We start from the raw sequence: 21,863 nt of genomic DNA on the forward strand, positions 1-21,863 counted from the left end.
AGATATATGATATGATGATATGAGATATATATGAGAGGGGGTTGGCGGATGTAGCTCGTGGTTCCAGATGTTTTCTAAAAAATAACCCAAATGATATATATATCGCAAATCACTGAACCAACATAAATGATTATGAAGGCACTTTTCTAACTGGAAATGTTATCAAAACGTTTTAATGCGGAAACAATTTTAATATTGCATTTTCCACTGAGAATCAAACACATTTCAGCCATGTTTGGTTCTCTGCGATAGCCCCCACCATAGCCATGGTAACAACAGAACAGCGAGACCTGAAAGAATATTCAGAATAACTTTCATAATATAGACGTTATCAAAACACATTTAACGCTAAATCTAGATCAGATATTGCCTTTACCACTGAGAATCAAATAAATGTCAGCCGTGTTGTTTGTTTTGGCAGAAACACGAGGGGGGGGGCCGGCGCACGGGTCGCTTGTGTTGCCCGACACTCGTAGGAATCTTAGGAAACATTTTGGATATCTTTTCGTAAGATATACAAATTCAGTGTGAGATCAGCCTGACCTGTTGTAACTGTAACATTTTGGAGAGTGAAGAAAAGGGGAAAACAGTCAGTCAACAGCCGGCCAGTGGTAACAACAGCCGGCTGTGCGTCCGATGGGAGCCAAAGGTCTCAATGTTGTCAGAAACAGTGGCCCCTACAGGTCTCCCTCAGACGGACCCTCTGGGCCGTCGTATCGCTCATGTCATTTCATTTCTGAGTGTCCTCCTGAGAAAATAAAAACCGAACAATAACAGAACTTTCGCCGTAACATAAATATCAAATAAAAGCAGAAACAAATACAAACATCCTCAGGGGCGTCGGTGTCTCATAGTAGACAACACAGTAACACAGTTCATTCCTCATTTGGGCGTAGTGTCACTGAGTCACCATTTCAATGCATTGGCTTTTGGAATCATTTCAACAATTTTGAACATTTCATGTTTGTAAATCTCTGATAGATCATTTTTTCCACACTTTGAAGTCAATTGAACTGCAACTTCTCGGTTTTTAAGTAGCAAAACATCAACATCAACACATCCCTTCACCAGAGACGGTTGGACTTTGGTTCCACTTTACAGAGTGACAAGTATCACAAGGGATGGAAAATGGATGAAAAACGTGTTAATTCAGAAAAAGCCAAATAAAGAGTGTTTGTTGCTATGGCTGGTTGTTAGTGACTGAAGACTCCTGACTTCCTTGAGCGCTTGGTGGGAAGTCGACAACTCCGCCTTCCCGATCAGCAACTGAATCTGTGACCCATTATAATGTTCAGCCTTGTGAAAACGTGGGTGAAAATGTTTGCCATGAGCCGACCCGGTGGTCTCCGGGCTCCGGTCCGGGGTTTTCAGCAGACACCCGCAGTGTCCTGGGGCCAGTTGGGTTCACCTCAACGCAAGAGGAGCTGATGCTCCTGAGCACGGCCCGGATCAGGACCCTACAACGCAAAGGAGGTCAACGCCAACGTTAGCATTCAGTGACACATCACAGTACAGCCTCCAGGACGACCACCTTAACACATCACATCACATCACAGTACAGCCTCCAGGACAACCACCTTAACACATCACATCACATCACATCACAGCACAGCCTCCAGGACAACCACCTTAACACTCTTCATCACATCACATCACATCACAGTACAGCCTCCAGGACAACCACCTTAACACATCAGATCACAGTACAGCCTCCAGGACAACCACCTTAACACATCACATCACATCACAGTACAGCCTCCAGGACAACCACCTTAACACATCACATCACATCACAGTACCGCCTCCAGGACAACCACCTTAACACTCTTCATCACATCACATCACAGTACGGCCTCTAGGACAACCTCGTTAACCACCTTAACACATCACATCACAGTACCGCCTCCAGGACAACCTCGTTAACCTCGTTAACCACATTAACAGGGCATGGGTGCGGTCAAACACTCCACAGATATTTTATTATTTACTACTATGATGTCATTGCAAAAGTTTATGTGTGTGTATGTGTGTGCGTGCGTGCGTGCGTGCGTGCGTGCGTGCGTGCGCGTGCGTGCGTGCGTGCGTGCGTGCGTGCGTGCGTGCGTGTTTGTGCGTGCGTGCGTGCGTGCGTGCGTGCGTGCGTGCGCGCGGTACCTTGGCAGCAGTGCGGTGACGGTGGTGAGGACACACACCAGGTAGAACAGGGGCTGAGCCATGCTCCGGGTCTCCACCCCCAGCGGGTTGGTGGGCGGGCTGCAGGTCACACACCACGCGCTGAACAGCAGGGTGAAGCCCAGGTACACCACGCCGCTCGCCACCAGCACCGCCACGTGCATCCACATCTGGGAACATCATCAACATGTAGAGGGGGACCCGGGAGGAGGTCCTCACGGACCAGTCAAAGGGCTGAGTGGGTTCCAGTGTTAACCCTAACCCTCTTTTTTAACATCAACACAAACAAATATGACATCTAAACAATAACCGGATTGATAGTTGGGTGTTGACGTTATAAACAATGATCACTGCTCATGCATACATCCTGTATATCTACATTATATATATATATATATATATATATATCATATATATATATATATGCGCATAAGTGCATAGATGACGTTGTACCGCGAGTGACAGTACTAACTTTTCCAAACCAGAAGCCATGGGTGAATGGAGAGGTGTCTTCAGCACTCAAAGCACGAACAGCAGCCTACCATTCTGGAGACCCATGTGAGTACAAAATAGCCAGATATGAACTCAGGAAATCCATCACGTTGGCCAAGAGACAGTACAGAAAGAAAGTGGAGTCATATTACACAGGATCTAACACCAGAGATATGTGGAGTGGGTTAAGAACCATCACAGATTATAAAGGAAAGAGCCAAAAAGCAGAGGTCTCTGTTTCTCTTGCAGAAGAGCTAAACACCTTCTATGCCCGGTTTGAGACTCCCATCAGATCAGAGGTTCTGCTAGAACAAGACTGCTGCCCTTTTCAGGTATCTGTGACCGATGTGTGCAAATCTTTCAGAAGAGTGAATGCACATAAAGCTCCAGGACCTGACAACATCCCGGGCCGTGTTCTCAAGGCCTGTGCTCCTGAACTGGTAGAGGTGTTCACTGACATCTTCAACCCCTCCCTGTTCCAGTCTGTTGTCCCCACAAGCTTCAAGAGGGCCACCATTATCCCAGTCCCTGAAACCATCAGCGAGCGGCCTTAATGATTACCGCCCCGTTGCGCTCACCTCTGTTGTGATGAAGTGCTTTGAGCCGTTAGATCATATTACATCCTGTCTGTCTACTGCATTAGACCCTCTCCAGTTTGCATATAGGCCTAACAGGTCTACAGATGATGCTGTAGCTTTGGCCTTGAATACTGCTCTCTCTCACCTGGATCAGAACAACACGTACGTACGGATGCTTTTCAGTGACTTTAGCTCCGCCTTCAACACCATAATACCATCTAGGCTCATTATGTAATTGCAAGACCTGAACATCAGTTCCTCCATGTGCAGCTGGATACTAACCTTCCTAACAGACAGGCCCCAGGCGGTACGGCTAGGTAACATCATCTCTTCCAGTCTGACACTCAGCACTGGCGCTCCACAGGGATGTGTGCTGAGCCCCCTGCTGTACTCACTGTTCACATCTGACTGTACAGCCACTAACAGCTCCAACACCATCATCAAGTTTGCTGATGACACCACCATAATCGGCTGCATCAAGAACGGTGATGAGTCTGCCTACAGAGAAGAGGTGGCTACTATGACATCTTGGTGTCAGGATGATAGCCTGCTGCTCAATGCCACCAAAACCAAGGAGCTGATAGTGGACTACAGGCGGCTGCAGGGAGGAGAACACTCACCCGTTTACATCGGGAGCACAGCAGTGGAGAGAGTCAACTGTTTCAGATTCCTTGGAATTAACATCAGTGATGATCTGAGCTGGTCGCACCATATTGGTGTGGTCACAAAGACAGCTAGACAGCGGCCCTTTTTTCTGCGACGACTGCGGAAATTTGGCATGGATTGTAAAATACTGACCAATTTTTACCGCTGTACCATAGAAAGCATTCTTACCGGTGGCATTACAACGTGGTATGGTAACAGCAATGCCCAGGACAGGAAATCTTTACAAAGAGTGGTCAAATCTGCACAACGTATTACAAGGACTGTGTTACCATCCATCCAGGACCTTTACAGCCAGCGCTGCAGGAGAAAGGCCAAGCGGATCACTTCTGACCCTAGTCATCCCAGCCTCAGTCTTTTCTCCCTCCTGCCTTCTGGAAGACGCTACAAGAGCATAAGGACTCGTACCAGCAGATACAGGGATAGTTTTTACCCTCATGCCATCAGGATGCTGAACTGTCCTTGAACATTATTATTTTTTACTTTCTTCTTTTTTTTTCTACCCTTTTTCTCCATCCTTAACTCCAGTATTTAATTTATTCTCTAAGTTGAACGGACATTTGAGCACAACAATTTTCAATACTGATAAATTATGATTTATGAGTACATGATAAATAAAACTTGAAACTTGAAACTATATATATATATACATAACATGACCAGGCACTGACCAGGGTGTGGCTCTCGATGATCTGGTGCAGTAAGATGATGAGGAGAGCCGAGGCGTTGACGGGCGACCCGAAGGCCAGGACCCCAACGTCTGACCCTGCATACGCCTCACAGAACAAACACGGTCGTACTCAAATGAATGATCACACAACAAAAGGCGATACCTGCGGTGGTTAAAGCTCAGCCACTCGTGATGTACGGAGTCCACTACTGGTCTCACCAGGTAGGGGATGAAGAAACAGACCAGGCTCTGGTAGAAGGCGTCCAGGATGTTGAGCCAGAAGGTGGAGGAACCATAGACCTGCAGAAGAAGCATCAGTCTTTATTCACAGGCTGAACTCACCCTTAACCTCTTTCATCATATTTCTTTATTTATCTATCGTACTATGCACTGGCAGAGCTAGTCTTTTGTACGGTTGTCTATGAGTAACAGCTGCTTACGCCCGTGGACCATCCATACCACTTTTCTTCTTTTCTATCCTGGCTTTGTACTGTGGGCTCATGTTTTTTTGTATAGGTGGGATATGTACGTATATACGTGTTGTGTTGTGTGTATGTATGCTGGCTGTGTGAACACCTACTGTACATTTCCCTGCTGGGATGAATAAAGTATATCCTATCTTATCTCAATGGCTATGAATTGAAGCCCCTCAAACATACGTAGAATCTTTAAATATGTTTCTATCTATGACGGTTTATTCTTTATGCTCTTCACAGAGCTCTCCATAGAGCTCCTCATGTTACCGTATAGCTCCTCATGTTACCGTAGAGCTCCTCATGTTACCGTAGAGCTCCCCATGTTACCGTAGAGCTCCTCATGTTACCGTAGAGCTCCTCATGTTACCGTAGAGCTCCTCATGTTACCGTAGAGCTCCTCATGTTACCGTAGAGCTCCTCATGTTACCGTAGAGCTCCTCATGTTACCGTAGAGCTCCCCATGTTACCGTAGAGCTCCTCATGTTACCGTAGAGCTCCTCATGTTACCGTAGAGCTCCTCATGTTACCGTAGAGCTCCTCATGTTACCGTAGAGCTCCTCATGTTACCGTAGAGCCGAGCCTGGAGCTGTAGAGCTCGGGCCGCTCCATCAGGGTGTCGGCGGGCGTGTGTCTGTCCAGCACGCCGTACACCAGCGGCGGCACGGACGTGAAGAGCAGGTTGAACAGGATGAGGACCCAGGAGTTGGTCATGACGCTCCCGGAGAACCCCGAGACGAACTGGTACCAGAACAGCAGGTTCACGTACATCTGGACAAGGAGACCAGGGAACAGTTCAGAGTGCTCTCTAACAGGTTCACGTACATCTGGACAAGGAGACCAGGGAACAGTTCAGAGTGCTCTCTAACAGGTTCACGTACATCTGGACAAGGAGACCAGGGAACAGTTCAGAGTGCTCTCTAACAGGTTCACGTACATCTGGACAAGGAGACCAGGGAACAGTTCAGAGTGCTCTCTAACAGGTCCACGTACATCTGGACAAGGAGACCAGGGAACAGTTCAGAGTGCTCTCTAACAGGTTCACGTACATCTGGACAAGGAGACCAGGGAACAGTTCAGAGTGCTCTCTAACAGGTTCACGTACATCTGGACAAGGAGACCAGGGAACAGTTCAGAGTGCTCTCTAACAGGTTCACGTACATCTGGACAAGGAGACCAGGGAACAGTTCAGAGTGCTCTCTAACAGGTTCACGTACATCTGGACAAGGAGACCAGGGAACAGTTCAGAGTGCACTCTAACAGGTTCACGTACATCTGGACAAGGAGACCAGGGAACAGTTCAGAGTGCTCTCTAACAGGTTCACGTACATCTGGACAAGGAGACCAGGGAACAGTTCAGAGTGCTCTCTAACAGGTTCACGTACATCTGGACAAGGAGACCAGGGAACAGTTCAGAGTGCTCTCTAACAGGTTCACGTACATCTGGACAAGGAGACCAGGGAACAGTTCAGAGTGCTCTCTAACAGGTTCACGTACATCTGGACAAGGAGACCAGGGAACAGTTCAGAGTGCTCTCTAACAGGTTCACGTACATCTGGACAAGGAGACCAGGGAACAGTTCAGAGTGCTCTCTAACAGGTTCACGTACATCTGGACAAGGAGACCAGGGAACAGTTCAGAGTGCTCTCTAACAGGTTCACGTACATCTGGACAAGGAGACCAGGGAACAGTTCAGAGTGCTCTCTAACAGGTTCACGTACATCTGGACAAGGAGACCAGGGAACAGTTCAGAGTGCTCTCTAACAGGTTCACGTACATCTGGACAAGGAGACCAGGGAACAGTTCAGAGTGCTCTCTAACAGGTTCACGTACATCTGGACAAGGAGACCAGGGAACAGTTCAGAGTGCTCTCTAACAGGTTCACGTACATCTGGACAAGGAGACCAGGGAACAGTTCAGAGTGCTCTCTAACAGGTTCACGTACATCTGGACAAGGAGACCAGGGAACAGTTCAGAGTGCACTCTAACAGGTTCACGTACATCTGGACAAGGAGACCAGGGAACAGTTCAGAGTGCTCTCTAACAGGTTCACGTACATCTGGACAAGGAGACCAGGGAACAGTTCAGAGTGCTCTCTAACAGGTTCACGTACATCTGGACAAGGAGACCAGGGAACAGTTCAGAGTGCTCTCTAACAGGTTCACGTACATCTGGACAAGGAGACCAGGGAACAGTTCAGAGTGCTCTCTAACAGGTTCACGTACATCTGGACAAGGAGACCAGGGAACAGTTCAGAGTGCTCTCTAACAGGTTCACGTACATCTGGACAAGGAGACCAGGGAACAGTTCAGAGTGCTCTCTAACAGGTTCACGTACATCTGGACAAGGAGACCAGGGAACAGTTCAGAGTGCTCCACGGTCTGGTCCATCAGTCAACTGTCAGTCTGTGTCAGTTGAGAGTAAGCAGGCCTATTTCAAATGATTGAAAAAGCTATATTCCACAACCACATTTTACAATTGACATTCAGTGTGTCTACATGCACACACACACACACAACAATGATCCTGACCTGGTTATGGTCTGGTCCATTTATTATCTTCCATGTAAACACCTTAGGTTGTTGGTTTAAAACAATTAGCAAACCTGTCGTTTCTTGATCCAACCTCCCACAGACTATATGAGGGGCTGATGAATGTGCTCATCAGTTTATTAACAGCTGATGAGTCTCAGACTGTACCATTCTCCTGTAACATCTACAGTCTCAGACTGTACCATTCTCCTGTAACATCTACAGTCTCAGACTGTACCATTCTGTCAGTCTCAGACTGTACCATTCTGTCAGACTGTACCATTCTGTCGGTCTCAGACTGTACCATTCTGTCAGACTGTACCATTCTGTCGGTCTCAGACTGTACCATTCTGTCAGACTGTACCATTCTGTCAGTCTCAGACTGTACCATTCTGTCAGACTGTACCATTCTGTCAGTCTCAGACTGTACCATTCTGTCAGACTGTACCATTCTGTCAGTCTCAGACTGTACCATTCTCCAGTAACATCTGAACAGACGCATTGAATGCCTGAAACATGTTTTAATAACTAGGGTCAGACTGGTGGGCAGTGCACCTCTTACCACGTTCTTGTAGAAGAAGTACAGGATCATGTTGGCCAGGCGAGAGTAGCACCAGTGGCCGTGGACCAGGAGAAGCTTCCGCAGGTGTTTAAATCTGGAGACGGCAAAGTCGCTCGACATGACAGCCTGGGGAGGAAGCAGGCCACAACAAGACACTTAAAACACATCTCCTTAAAAGTGAAAGGCTTCAGTAAGTAGAGAACATACAATGCAGGAGGTTTATGGTTCAAACCCCACCTCAACCACACATGGTCTGAGAAACTCACAGCCTATGATCTTCAATGGTCCGTGGCTCACTATGCGTTCCATACTGTATAGGACCGCCCCATTGTTGCATGCGACTATATTTATCAATAATATTATGAACACCATTTTTGTGGGGATTCTGAATCTGAAATTCATATTGTCTACAATTTCAAATTCAACTGCATTACCATTTGCATCCATCAATCAAAAATGACGTCACAACTGAAACTCGGAAGGCTGGTGTCCGAGGCATCTGGAACACCCCATGATCTATCCAGCACACATCTAGGTGGACACGCCCACTTGTGATGTCAGAAGAGGCAAATTTTCAAAACGGCTTGTAACGGCTAATCACACTCACACCTGGTGGTATAATATGTCACCTCTAAGGAGCAGGTAGGGGTGATATCTCTTGCTCAGAAGATACCTACATGTAGGCCTCAGACATTATACATCATCCTACAACCCATCACCCTAGCTGCCACTACTATAGTCTTCACTGTGTCCTCAGAGCCTAACACAGCATGGTAGAGTAGACCTTAATGGCGTTGGTTATCAGTGGCTACCTGCATGCCCTCCTGGCCAGATATCCCAATGCCCACATCCGCCACTTGGATCATGCTGACATCATTTGCTCCATCGCCTGGAAGTGAATGACAAAAGCTACATCACCATACCACAGATTAAACCAAACTGGAGCAAAACATTAAAAGATTCAATCTTCAAACCTTTATTCAACAGACTTCTACAATATAATATACATCATGCAGCAGATGAACGGCACCAGCATGACTCCTGAATGCTGAAGTCAGGCTGGATGCCTTTACTTCTGTTGGAGCCAACGCCTCCATTGACGTCCACCCATCAAATCAGAAGTGACAAAGGACCGGGGGGTGGTCTGAAGACACCACTGGACTGAGAGGAGGCTCCTCACCGATGGCCAGGGTCATGACGCCCAGCTGGCTGCGGACCAGCTGCACCACCTGGCTCTTCTGCAGGGGCGTGGAGCGGCAGCAGAGCACCGCCTTGCACTGCCGGCTCAGCTCCAGGAAGGCCCCCTTCAGCTGGTCCTGGAGGGCCCACTCCAGGGTCCGTCCGTCGACCACCAAGACGAAGCCCCCCGCGGCCCCGCCCGGCAGAGCTCCGGCCTCGCCCCCGGGGGGTCCGCCCAGTCCTTCAGCCGCGCCCCGGACCTCTGAGAGGAGGTCCTGGAGCAAGGCCTCACATGCATCCTACCACAGAAAGACCAACAACATCCTAATTGTTACGGTCCAAGGGATTTGTGGGGGTCTGGATTTTCCCCCCTTCTGTTTTTTTCTCTCCTTCTCCCTGTCCTATATTTTTAGGACTACAAAAATGACCGTTGGGGACTCCGGACTGCACTGATTGGTGGAGGCTTAGCCCCGAGGGCTTGGCCCCGAGGGCTTGGCCCCGAGGGCCAGGCCTCCGGTTAAAGAATGCAATCAATCGAATGCACCAGCAAGCTGAATGCTTGTGTGTGTCTTACGTACACTTGTCTTATTGACACTTATGCTTGTGTCTCGTATTGAAACTTGTGTTTAACTTGTGCCTCACTCCACTGCCTGTTTTGTGCTGTTTGTTGCCACTGTGGCCATTGGTCAGCCATTTGTGATTGCTTAGGTGCTGGTAGGGGTGAGCAGTGGCCATTTGACAGTCTGTTGGGGCCCTAGGCAAAGATTCCATATTGCACTCCACTGAAAAAGAGTCAGTGTTCACATTAATTTGTTATCACTATATTAATACAGCTAAAAAAAAATGATATAATGATAATGATATATATAAACATAGTCTAAAATGCACACATAACTGAGGTGTGAATTGACTTGGTATTAATTATCTCAAATTAGCTATGGCAATTGAGTACTTGTGAATAATTTTCTTAGGTAATTAAACCCACTTTACAATTCCAGTGCTCATCAAAACCCTTAAAGGTGCTACATATGATATTCTGAACATTAATATACAGCAAACTACAAATGCTGTTTACTGGCCTTTGCTAGGGCCAATGCTTGCCCTAGCTCAAGGGTGCCCACACTTTTTCAGCCTTCGAGCTACTTTCAAAATGACCAGGTCAAAATGATCTACCTACATTACATAATGCTAAATATATATTTATTTATATATACTGAGCACTGAATGGAGTCAGCCAGGGTTGCATAGTCCGGACAGGAGCTGCTGGAAGCTAGTCTCAAGCAGGCTTCTAAATGACCATCAGTGATGGTGGAACGGTATTTGGACTTACTAATTACTCACAATTACTCATGTGGCAAAAGGCTGACTGGCATAACTAAGTAGAGCCAAATAATGCAGTCAAGGAAGTAGCACATTTCCTCATGATTGGATACTTTTCCTTTGTGAGTAAGTTCCCAAATTGTCCATGAGCCCTGGACTTCCCCATATCAGCTTATACTGTCAAAAGTGTTCAGGTGAAACAATGGTGCCATTTTTTTTGGCACATAAATGTATCCATTGGCTCGACTAAAGCAACGTCTTGAACTGTTTGTTAAAGTCTGGCAGATCATTTTCGTCAAACAAGTGGTAAATGCCATAGGGATGATACTTCTTAGGGGCCCGCAAGAAAAAAAAAGAAAAAAAAAAACTTTTCATGGGGGCCCCAAGCAGTTGCCTGTCTTGCCTGTTCCCCAGGTGCGCCTCTGGGGGTGAGAGGTCTTTTGTTTGATGTGCCATTTTTTTCTCCTGTTTTGTTAAAGTGAGGAAGCAAGGCTTACCCTTTCGTCTTTTGGTTTTGACTACAAAGACTATTTGTGTTTAAGGTTAAAGTTTAATGTTTGTTATTTTGGCCCGTGCTCACCCTGATGTCTCAAGAAATCCCTTTGTTAACATTTGAGACCAAGTCTCCTATGTTTGAGTGGGTTGTATGGCCCTCTATCCCCTAGCCTGGAGGGTCGTAACACTCTGTAGTTCTGACTGGAGGCGGGAAGGGAACCGCAGTTTCATGGACTTTCCTTTTATTTCCACATGTTTTGTGAAAACAATGCCTTCGTATGGGGAGACATTGTCTCGTTTTAAAGGTCCCATGACGTGCCACCAGGTGTGGTGTGATTAGCTGTTACAAGCCGTTTTGGAAACCTTCCTCTTATGACATCACAGGTGGGCGTGTCCACCTAGATGTGTGACGGATAGATGAGCAACGTTTGCTACAGTCCACTGGGTAGGCCGGTAGACTGATCTATCCAGCACACATCTAGGTGGACACGCCCACTTGTAATGTCATAAGGGGCAGATTTTCTAAAGGGCTTGTAACGGCTAATCACACCACACCTGGTGGCGTGTCATGGGACCTTTAAACTATATTTACATTTTCTATCCAACCAAAAATATTTCACTAAATGACTTAATTAATTAAGAAAAAATGAATAAAAGAAAAAATGCAAAAAGTGTCTTCTCTTTCGTCACAGTTCTTAGTCTGTGAACAGGCCAGTGCCTCTCCTACTGGTACCAGGTGTTATTCACAACATTCCTCCATCGGTTATGTCCCAACGAGGATGAACCAACCCCGTCGTCTGGGGCACAGCCAGGGCCGTATACCTGATCAAAGGAGAGACTGCTTCTGTTCTGTTGTTATTCATGTTTTCTTATTATAATACTCGCCCCAAACCTTCGGTTCAGCGAGAAGAGGGATTGACAGCCAAGGAGCACGTCAGGAGACTGCTCCTCACCTCCTACACTATAGATTATTCAACCTAAGTCTGTATCTCGCTGTATTGCATCCTGGAATAAACCATCTATTGATCCTCTGATCCAACCTGTCAAGCAGCCTTGATTTACACTTCAAGAATTACTACTACAATTGGGAATATACACAACGCAGAGACTATACGAACAGTTTAGAAATAAGCTGAAATCTAAAAATGAAATCTGAAATCTAAGAAAATAGATGTTTACTGCCTAATGCAGTGAATCTGGTCCATTTGATGAGATAATCATCAGGAAATGAGACCGCACCCGCATATTAAAGCACAGAAAACAGGTCAGGCCTGTCAGGTCAAAAAGCAGTAAAAGCAATCATTCATAAACAGATTGAACGGAAATACGGCGAGCGCATACGCCAGAGCAGACTGGACGTGGGTCGGCAGGTCCTTCTGTCCGGTAATCGTTCCCACTTTAACATGACTGGTGCGTGGTATTAGTGTCCTCATGGGGGCCCGCCTTGTTGCTTTGCTTTGTTATAATAAATAATAATATCACATTGCATTCCTTTAGTCTGTTTGTACGTGTATTGGGGGACATGACCTCTCACTAGTTACCACCTGATCAGCTGGGGTTAGGGGGAACGGGTTGGTAACAGACCCACTAGACTGCCCACCTTACTCCCGCAGTTTGCCAGCAGGATGCGGTCGTCGGGTCCCAGGAGTTTGCAGGCGCAGGCGATGTTGACGGCCGTCTCCTGCTTGTCCCCGGTCAGGACCCACACCTTGATGCCCGCTCTCTGCAGGGCCTCGATGGTCTCTGGGACCTCCTCCTGCAGCCGGTCCACGATCCCAGTCGCACCTGAGACACACAGACGGCCCACTGTGGTCTGTGTGTCTCAACATGTGGAACATGTTGAGACACACAGACACCCCACTGTGGTCTGTGTGTCTCAACATGTGGAACATGTTGAGACACACAGACGGCCCACTGTGGTCTGTGTGTCTCAACATGTGGAACATGTTGAGACACACAGACGGCCCACTGTGGTCTGTGTGTCTCAACATGTGGAACATGGCAGCAGGATATCAGGGCAGGATATTGCATAGGATGACAGCAGTGAGCTGCAGCCACTGGGGGGGGGGGGGGCAGCTCACACACACACACACAGGGGGGGTTCGCCATGAACATGCTGGTGAAGTCTGCTGAGGTTGAGTGCAGAGGACCTCTCACCAAGTCTGGTGTCCGACAACCTCCCACCAGGGCCTTCATGGATGACCTGACCGTGACAACCACATCTGTCCCTGGGAGCAGCTGGATCCTGAAGGGTCTGGAGGAACTGATCACTTGGGCTCGCATGAGCTTCAAACCAGTGAAATCCAGATCTCTGGTGCTGAAGAAGGGCAAGACCGTTGACAAGTACCACTTCACTGTTGGTGGCACTCAGATACCATCGATCAGCGAGAAACCAGTGAAGAGCCTGGGAAAGGTTTTCGACTGCGGTCTGAGGGACACGGCATCCATCCGAGAGACCAATCTAGAACTGGAAGCGTGGTTGGCGGCTGTGGACAAGTCAGGCCTTCCGGGGAAGTTCAAAGCCTGGATATACCAGCATGGCATCCTCCCACGGATCCTCTGGCCCCTCTTGGTCTACGAAGTCCCGATTTCCACCGTCGAGGGCTTCGAGAGGAGGATCAGCAGGTTCCTACGGAAGTGGTTGGGTCTTCCCCGAAGCCTGAGCAACATCGCCCTGTACGGGAAGAACAACATGCTGAAGCTCCCCTTCAGCAGCCTGAATGAAGAATTCATGGTGACCCGTACAAGGGAGGTCCTGCAATACCGGGAGTCGAGCGACCCAAAGGTCTCCCAGGCCGGCATCCAGGTCAGAACAGGTCGGAAGTGGAAGGCAGCAGAGGTCGTCGAGGTCGCCGAGTCTGGGCTGAGACACAGCGCGCTGGTGGGCACGGTGACGTGAGGGAGGGCTGGCCTTGGTAGTAGCACCAAACCACGCTTCGACAAGGCGAAGGGGAAGGACAGGAGGGCTACGATCCAGGAGGAGGTGCGAGCGTCAGTGGAGGAGGTGCGAGCCAGCCGGATAGTTGGAATGCGGCAGCAGGGAGCCTGGACAAGATGGGAGCAAGCGGTGGAACGTAAGGTGTCTTGGGCGGAGCTTTGGAAAGCGGAGCCCCATCGCATCAAGTTCTTGATCCAGGCTGTGTATGACATTCTACCGAGCCCGTCCAACTTGCACATCTGGGGGATGGTCGAGTCACCAGCATGCCCTCTGTGCCAGAGGAGAGGGACCCTGGAGCATGTTCTCAGCTCTTGCTCGAAAGCCCTGGGGGAGGGGCGCTACCGTTGGCGTCATGACCAAGTCCTCAGGGTCATTGCCGACACCATCTGCAGCGGAATCAACCACTGCAAGCGCATCCGCCCAGCAAAGAAAACTATCGCTTTCATCAGAGCTGGTCAGAAGCCAACAGCAACTTCCAGGACCTCCTCCTCCGGCCTGCCCTCAACAGCACAAGACTGGGAGCTGAATGTTGACTTGGGGAAGCAACTCAAGTTCCCAGGAAAAGTTGCTGTCACAACACTGAGGCCGGACATGGTGCTGCTCTCCGAAGCCTCAAAGCAGGTCATCCTCGTGGAACTCACCGTCCCTTGGGAAGAGCGCATCGAGGAAGCCAACGAGAGGAAGAGAGCGAAGTACGCCGAGCTGTTGGAGCAGTGCCGCTCCAACGGGTGGTGAGCGAGGTGTGAGCCCATCGAAGTAGGGAGCAGAGGGTTCGCTGGCAAGTCCCTCTGCAGAGTCTACAACATGCTGGGCATCACAGCAGCAAGCAAGCGAAGGGCCACAACAATGGTCACAGAGGCAGCTGAAGTTGCCTCAAGGTGGCTATGGATCAGGAGAGGAGTCGTGGGTGAGGTAGTACTACCTGGACACAAGCCGGGACTTGATCAATCCCGGCTGGGTCGCCTGGGCGAGGGTGTCTGTTGCAAGACCCGAAACACCTGATGAACCCAGGATACAACACTGAAGATGTGTCCAGGTGCATCGCAAGATGTTTTCTATTAAGACCCAGACGTTGTGTGAACGTTCTCTCACCCAGCAGAGTGAGGTTGGTCTCCAGACGTTGTGTGAACGTTCTCTCACCCAGCAGAGTGAGGTTGGTCTCCAGACGTTGTGTGAACGTTCTCTCACCCAGCAGAGTGAGGTTGGTCTCCAGACGTTGTGTGAACGTTCTCTCACCCAGCAGAGTGAGGTTGGTCTCCAGACGTTGTGTGAACGTTCTCTCACCCAGCAGAGTGAGGTTGGTCTCCAGACGTTGTGTGAACGTTCTCTCACCCAGCAGAGTGAGGTTGGTCTCCAGATGTTGTGTGAACGTTCTCTCACCCAGCAGAGTGAGGTTGGTCTCCAGACGTTGTGTGAACGTTCTCTCACCCAGCAGAGTGAGGTTGGTCTCCAGACGTTGTGTGAACGTTCTCTCACCCAGCAGAGTGAGGTTGGTCTCCAGACGTTGTGCCGACTCCAGCAGCAGATCCTCTCGGTTCTCGATGCTCGTCTCCGCCAGCAGCTGGCCCTTGAGCCAGGCCTGGTAGTCGTCCTCCTCCAGAACCTGGGGCCCGGGGACACACAGCGCCCTGTCAGTGTCTGGACTAACCTGCTCATCTACAGTTACATTCTAAAGCTTTACATGGACCATATTTCATATTATAATAATATGAAATATTATTATATTATATTTCATATTATAATAATATGAAATATTATTTCATATTATTATTTCATAAAATATTATTTCATATTCATATTATAATAATATGAAATATCATAATATTTCCTGCCAACCCTGGAGGCATTTTACATCAGTGATAAAGTGATAGCTATGTTACCATTAACGATAAAGAAAAACATTTTAAAACTCAATAAACATTTGTAAGGTTTTAAAATCAACACTGACCTCTCCGTTAATTGTAACATGCCACTAGTCTTGGCAAAGGATTTATTGTACTTTGCTTGTCCTTGCATCGTTTATAATTAAAGACCGGTCTGGGACTCACTCTAATTCCATGGAGGGAGCTAGCTTTTATTTTTACATTGTTAACAAAACACCTTTCATGTAAAAGTTAACTATATCAACTATATGCCAGTGTAAACAAGTGTAGAGGACAGGTTACAAACAGCCAAAGCCACACAGTTTGAGTATTGAGTACATCAGGCACTAATTGGCTCACGTTGTAGCAGAAATCCATACCATATCTAAATGCACTTAATTAGACTTGTGGCATTAAAGGTGGCCTCAATGAAAATCTGAATTGAATTCATTGCCAAACACGTTTAACAAATACAAGACATCATTACCCTTTTTGCGATGCAGAGCGTACGCAGGCCGTCTCTGGCGTAGTCGTCTAAGTGCTTCTGGGTTTGTTCTCGTATTTTAACGTAGCCCTCTCCGGCCGGCCCTAGACGAGGACACACACGTTGGTCACACCCACACAGCCTTTGACGTCACCCTGCAGCGATGTGGATCATGTGACACCGTCTGAAATGAAGAGTCCTGTGTGACCTCTAGTGACGCAATGACCTTCATTTAGCTCTGTTTTTATTACTGTAGAGTCAGACAGGACGGTCTGGGAGAGAGAGGGGAGGACACGCAGCAAAGGACCACGGGGGGGGGGGCAGGACCCACGGGGGGGGGGGCAGGACCCAGACCCACGGGGGGGGCAGGACCCAGACCCACGGGGGGGGGCAGGACCCAGACCCACGGGGGGGGGCGGGACCCAGACCCACGGGGGGGGGCAGGACCCAGACCCACGGGGGGGGGCAGGACCCAGACCCACGGGGGGGGGCAGGACCCAGACCCACGGGGGGGGGGACCCAGACCCACGGGGGGGGGCAGGACCCAGACCCACGGGGGGGGGCGGGACCCAGACCCACGGGGGGGGGGGGGGGGCGGGACCCAGACCCACGGGGGGGGGGGCAGGACCCACGGGGGGGGGGGCAGGACCCAGACCCACGGGGGGGGGGGCGGGACCCAGACCCACGGGGGGGGGGCGGGACCCAGACCCACGGGGGGCAGGACCCAGACCCACGGGGGGGGGGGCAGGACCCAGACCCACGGGGGGCGGGACCCAGACCCACGGGGGGCAGGACCCACGGGGGGGGGGGGGGGCGGGACCCAGACCCACGGGGGGGGGGGGGGGCGGGACCCAGACCCACAGGGGGGGGGGCAGGACCCAGACCCACGGGGGGCAGGACCCAGACCCACGGGGGGGGGGCAGGACCCAGACCCACGGGGGGCAGGACCCACGGGGGGGGGGGGGGGGGGGCAGGACCCAGACCCACGGGGGGGGGGCAGGACCCAGACCCACGGGGGGCAGGACCCACGGGGGGGGGGGGGGGGGGGGCAGGACCCAGACCCACGGGGGGCGGGGGGGGCGGGACCCAGACCCACGGGGGGCAGGACCCAGACCCACGGGGGGCAGGACCCAGACCCACGGGGGGGGGGGGGGGCAGGACCCAGACCCACGGGGGGGGGGGGGGCAGGACCCAGACCCACGGGGGGGGGCAGGACCCAGACCCACGGGGGGGGGGGGGCAGGACCCAGACCCACGGGGGGGGGGGCGGGACCCAGACCCACGGGACCCAGACCCACGGGGGGGGGGGCGGGACCCAGACCCGGGTCGCTGCGGTCAGGACCGGCCTTAAGGGCACTCTACCCTGTCCACCTACCACGGGGCTGCTTTAGGGGGCGGGGCTCCCTGTCCACCTACCACGGGGCTGCTTTAGGGGGCGGGGCTCCCTGTCCACCTACCACGGGGCTGCTTTAGGGGGCGGGGCTCCCTGTCCACCTACCACGGGGCTGCTTTAGGGGGCGGGGGCGGGGCTCCCTCTCCACCTACCACGGGGCTGCTTTAGGGGGCGGGGCTCCTCTCCACCTACCACGGGGCTGCTTTAGGGGGCGGGGCTCACTCTCCACCTACCACGGGGCTGCTTTAGGGGGCGGGGCTCACTCTCCACCTACCACGGGGCTGCTTTAGGGGGCGGGGCTCCCTCTCCACCTACCACGGGGCTGCTTTAGGGTTAGGGGGCGGGGCTCCCTGTCCACCTACCACGGGGCTGCTTTAGGGTGAGGGGGCGGGGCTCCCTCTCCACCTACCACGGGGCTGCTTTAGGGGGCGGGGCTCCCTGTCCACCTACCACAGGGCTGCTTTAGGGGGCGGGGCTCCCTGTCCACCTACCACGGGGCTGCTTTAGGGGGCGGGGGCGGGGCTCCCTCTCCACCTACCACGGGGCTGCTTTAGGGGGCGGGGCTCCCTCTCCACCTACCACGGGGCTGCTTTAGGGGGCGGGGCTCCCTCTCCACCTACCACGGGGCTGCTTGGCCAGCTCCATGACGACCGAGTCGGCTCCTTTGGTGAACAGCACCAGCTGGCCGGTCAGCGGGTGCCGCACCACCACCGACATGCGCTTGCGGCCGCAGTCGAAGGGCAGGACGTGGAGCAGGCGGACGCGGCGGGGCCCCGCCGGCCCCGGCAGCTCCACCAGCAGCCCGGGCCCCGCGCGGCCCCGCAGGGTGCAGCCGTAGGCGCGGCCCGCGTGCACCAGGGCCAGCTCGTCAGGGCTCTCCGCCTCGTACACCAGCCGCTCGCTGCTGCACAGCGCCGGGTCCTCCGGGGCCCTCCGCGCTCCGGGGGCCCCGGAGGCCCCGGGGGCCCCCATGTCTGCACAGGCAGCCTCCTCTGCGGCCCCCATGTCCGTCACCACGCCGGCCGGCTCCGTTGGGCTCTCCGGCTCTCCCACGTCGGCCCCCACCGGGTCGGGGCCGGGGCCCGGCGGTGTGTTCTCCCGCCAGGCGCCCCCCAGCGACGAGGGGGCCCCTGCCGCGCCCCGGGCCCCTGCCGCGCCCCGGGCCAACAGTCTGGGGGTGAGGTTGTTGGGAGGACCAGCGCCCTGCAGGGGGTGGGAGAGGGAGGAGAGAGAGAGAGGCTCATTGATTGGTGGGCAGCAGAGCGAGCAGCGAGGTGAACAAGTGACACAAACCAAGTTGCACCCCTGGAGAGAAACCTGGTGGATGACAAGAGATGTTGGCAGCATCGTGCTTTGGGAAGTGTGACCCCTGACCAACTCGTTCTGCAACAAGAGGAAATATGCACGTGTTTTGGTTCATATACTATAGTATATATAGTTATATATAGTTACTATATATATAGTTACTAACCGATGGACAAGACGTCGAGTCAGTACCAAGAATAGAAAAAATACAGAATTGATAATAAATGTGTCATCTATGTATTCAAAAATAGATTTCAGGTCTCTCTCTGTGTTCCTGCCCACAGTGAGCTGTCCCAGTACAACCAGTGCATATTTCCCAATGGCTGCACAACATTCCTGTGCAATAAAAGCAGCATTTTGTAATCAAGCATGGTAGTGCACACTGCTCCCTCTCTGGTCACTGTGGGCCACTGGAGGAGCGGAGCTCTCTCCTGATGATGATTCTGTGTCACGCTACAAACCTGCGAGCCTCGTTAGTCTCTGGCACCGCCCGCCAACGGGAGACGCCAGAAGTACTGCTACGATATGCCAACTCATCTTGCATGCGAGTTGAATGTTAAAGTTTTTGGTGAAATATATATCGTGTGGAACATACAGTTAACGGTTCGCTAAAGATGCTACACCTTCCTTAACCACAGGTGAATTTTTGGTTTGTTAATTTTTTTATTTGGACTTGGCTGCCTACCATGTGACTGACAGGGCCTACCGTGTGACAGGGCCTACCGTGTGACAGGGCCTACCGTGTGACTGACAGGGCCTACCGTGTGACAGGGCCTACCGTGTGACTGACAGGGCCTACCGTGGGACAGGGCCTACCGTGGGACAGGGCCTACCGTGGGACTGACAGGGCCTACCGTGGGACAGGGCCTACCGTGTGACTGACAGGGCCTACCGTGTGACAGGGCCTACCATGTGACAGGGCCTACCGTGTGACAGACAGGGCCTACCGTGGGACAGGGCCTACCGTGTGACAGGGCCTACCGTGTGACAGGGCCTACCGTGTGACAGGGCCTACCATGTGACTGACAGGGCCTACCGTGTGACAGGGCCTACCGTGTGACTGACAGGGCCTACCGTGTGACTGACAGGGCCTACCGTGTGACAGGGCCTACCGTGGGACAGGGCCTACCGTGTGACAGGGCCTACCGTGGGACAGGGCCTACCGTGGGACAGGGCCTACCGTGTGACTGACAGGGCCTACCATGTGACTGACAGGGCCTACCGTGGGACAGGGCCTACCGTGTGACTGACAGGGCCTACCGTGTGACAGGGCCTACTGTGTGACAGGGCCTACTGTGTGACAGGGCCTACCGTGGGACAGGGCCTACCGTGGGACAGGGCCTACTGTGGGACAGGGCCTACCGTGTGACAGGGCCTACCGTGGGACAGGGCCTACCGTGGGACAGGGCCTACCGTGGGACAGGGCCTACCGTGGGACAGGGCCTACCGTGGGACAGGGCCTACTGTGGGACAGGGCCTACCGTGGGACAGGGCCTACCATGTGACAGGGCCTACCGTGTGACAGACAGGGCCTACCGTGGGACAGGGCCTACCGTGTGACAGGGCCTACCGTGTGACAGGGCCTACCGTGTGACAGGGCCTACCATGTGACTGACAGGGCCTACCGTGTGACAGGGCCTACCGTGTGACTGACAGGGCCTACCGTGTGACTGACAGGGCCTACCGTGTGACAGGGCCTACCGTGGGACAGGGCCTACCGTGTGACAGGGCCTACCGTGGGACAGGGCCTACCGTGGGACAGGGCCTACCGTGTGACTGACAGGGCCTACCATGTGACTGACAGGGCCTACCGTGGGACAGGGCCTACCGTGTGACTGACAGGGCCTACCGTGTGACAGGGCCTACTGTGTGACAGGGCCTACTGTGTGACAGGGCCTACCGTGGGACAGGGCCTACCGTGGGACAGGGCCTACTGTGGGACAGGGCCTACCGTGTGACAGGGCCTACCGTGGGACAGGGCCTACCGTGGGACAGGGCCTACCGTGGGACAGGGCCTACCGTGGGACAGGGCCTACCGTGGGACAGGGCCTACTGTGGGACAGGGCCTACCGTGTGACAGGGCCTACCGTGGGACAGGGCCTACCGTGTGACAGGGCCTACCGTGGGACAGGGCCTACCATGTGACTGACAGGGCCTACCGTGTGACAGGGCCTACCGTGTGACTGACCGGGCCTACCATGTGACAGGGCCTACCGTGTGACAGGGCCTACCGTGTGACAGGGCCTACCGTGTGACTGACCGGGCCTACCGTGTGACAGGGCCTACCGTGTGACTGACAGGGTCTACCGTGTGACAGGGCCTACCGTGTGACAGGGCCTACCGTGTGACTGACCGGGCCTACCGTGGGACAGGGCCTACCGTGTGACAGGGCCTACTGTGTAGGCACACCGGTGTAGGCACACCGGGCCTACCGTGTGACAGGGCCTACCGTGTGACAGGGCCTACCGTGTGACAGGGCCTACTGTGTGACAGGGCCTACCGTGGGACTGACAGGGCCTACCGTGTGACAGGGCCTACCGTGTGACAGGGCCTACTGTGTGACAGGGCCTACCGTGTGACAGGGCCTACTGTGTGACAGGGCCTACCGTGGGACTGACAGGGCCTACCGTGGGACAGGGCCTACTGTGGGACAGGGCCTACCGTGTGACAGGGCCTACCGTGGGACAGGGCCTACCGTGGGACAGGGCCTACCGTGTGACTGACCGGGCCTACCGTGTGACAGGGCC

General features: G+C 52.7%; 1 protein-coding gene across 1 annotated transcript in view; it reads right to left on the bottom strand.

Moving 5' to 3' along the window:
* Positions 1–285: 285 nt before the first annotated feature.
* The window catches only part of atp10d (ATPase phospholipid transporting 10D), a 45,160-nt gene continuing 23,582 nt past the window's right edge, over positions 286–21,863 (bottom strand). Inside the window, exons 12-24 of the mRNA XM_084481662.1 lie at positions 18,432–19,014; positions 16,423–16,523; positions 15,577–15,676; positions 15,358–15,384; positions 12,736–12,920; positions 9,322–9,619; positions 8,954–9,030; positions 8,142–8,267; positions 5,619–5,819; positions 4,795–4,875; positions 4,577–4,681; positions 2,155–2,342; positions 286–1,457 (exon numbers count right to left, since the gene is read on the bottom strand). Coding sequence (XP_084337788.1) covers positions 1,292–1,457; positions 2,155–2,342; positions 4,577–4,681; positions 4,795–4,875; positions 5,619–5,819; positions 8,142–8,267; positions 8,954–9,030; positions 9,322–9,619; positions 12,736–12,920; positions 15,358–15,384; positions 15,577–15,676; positions 16,423–16,523; positions 18,432–19,014 — 2,238 coding nt within the window. The 3' untranslated portion in view covers positions 286–1,291. The remainder of the gene's footprint in view (positions 1,458–2,154; positions 2,343–4,576; positions 4,682–4,794; positions 4,876–5,618; positions 5,820–8,141; positions 8,268–8,953; positions 9,031–9,321; positions 9,620–12,735; positions 12,921–15,357; positions 15,385–15,576; positions 15,677–16,422; positions 16,524–18,431; positions 19,015–21,863) is intronic.

Source organism: Micromesistius poutassou, assembly GCF_964030765.1.
Source record: "Micromesistius poutassou genome assembly, chromosome: 17".
Classification (NCBI taxonomy): domain Eukaryota; kingdom Metazoa; phylum Chordata; class Actinopteri; order Gadiformes; family Gadidae; genus Micromesistius; species Micromesistius poutassou.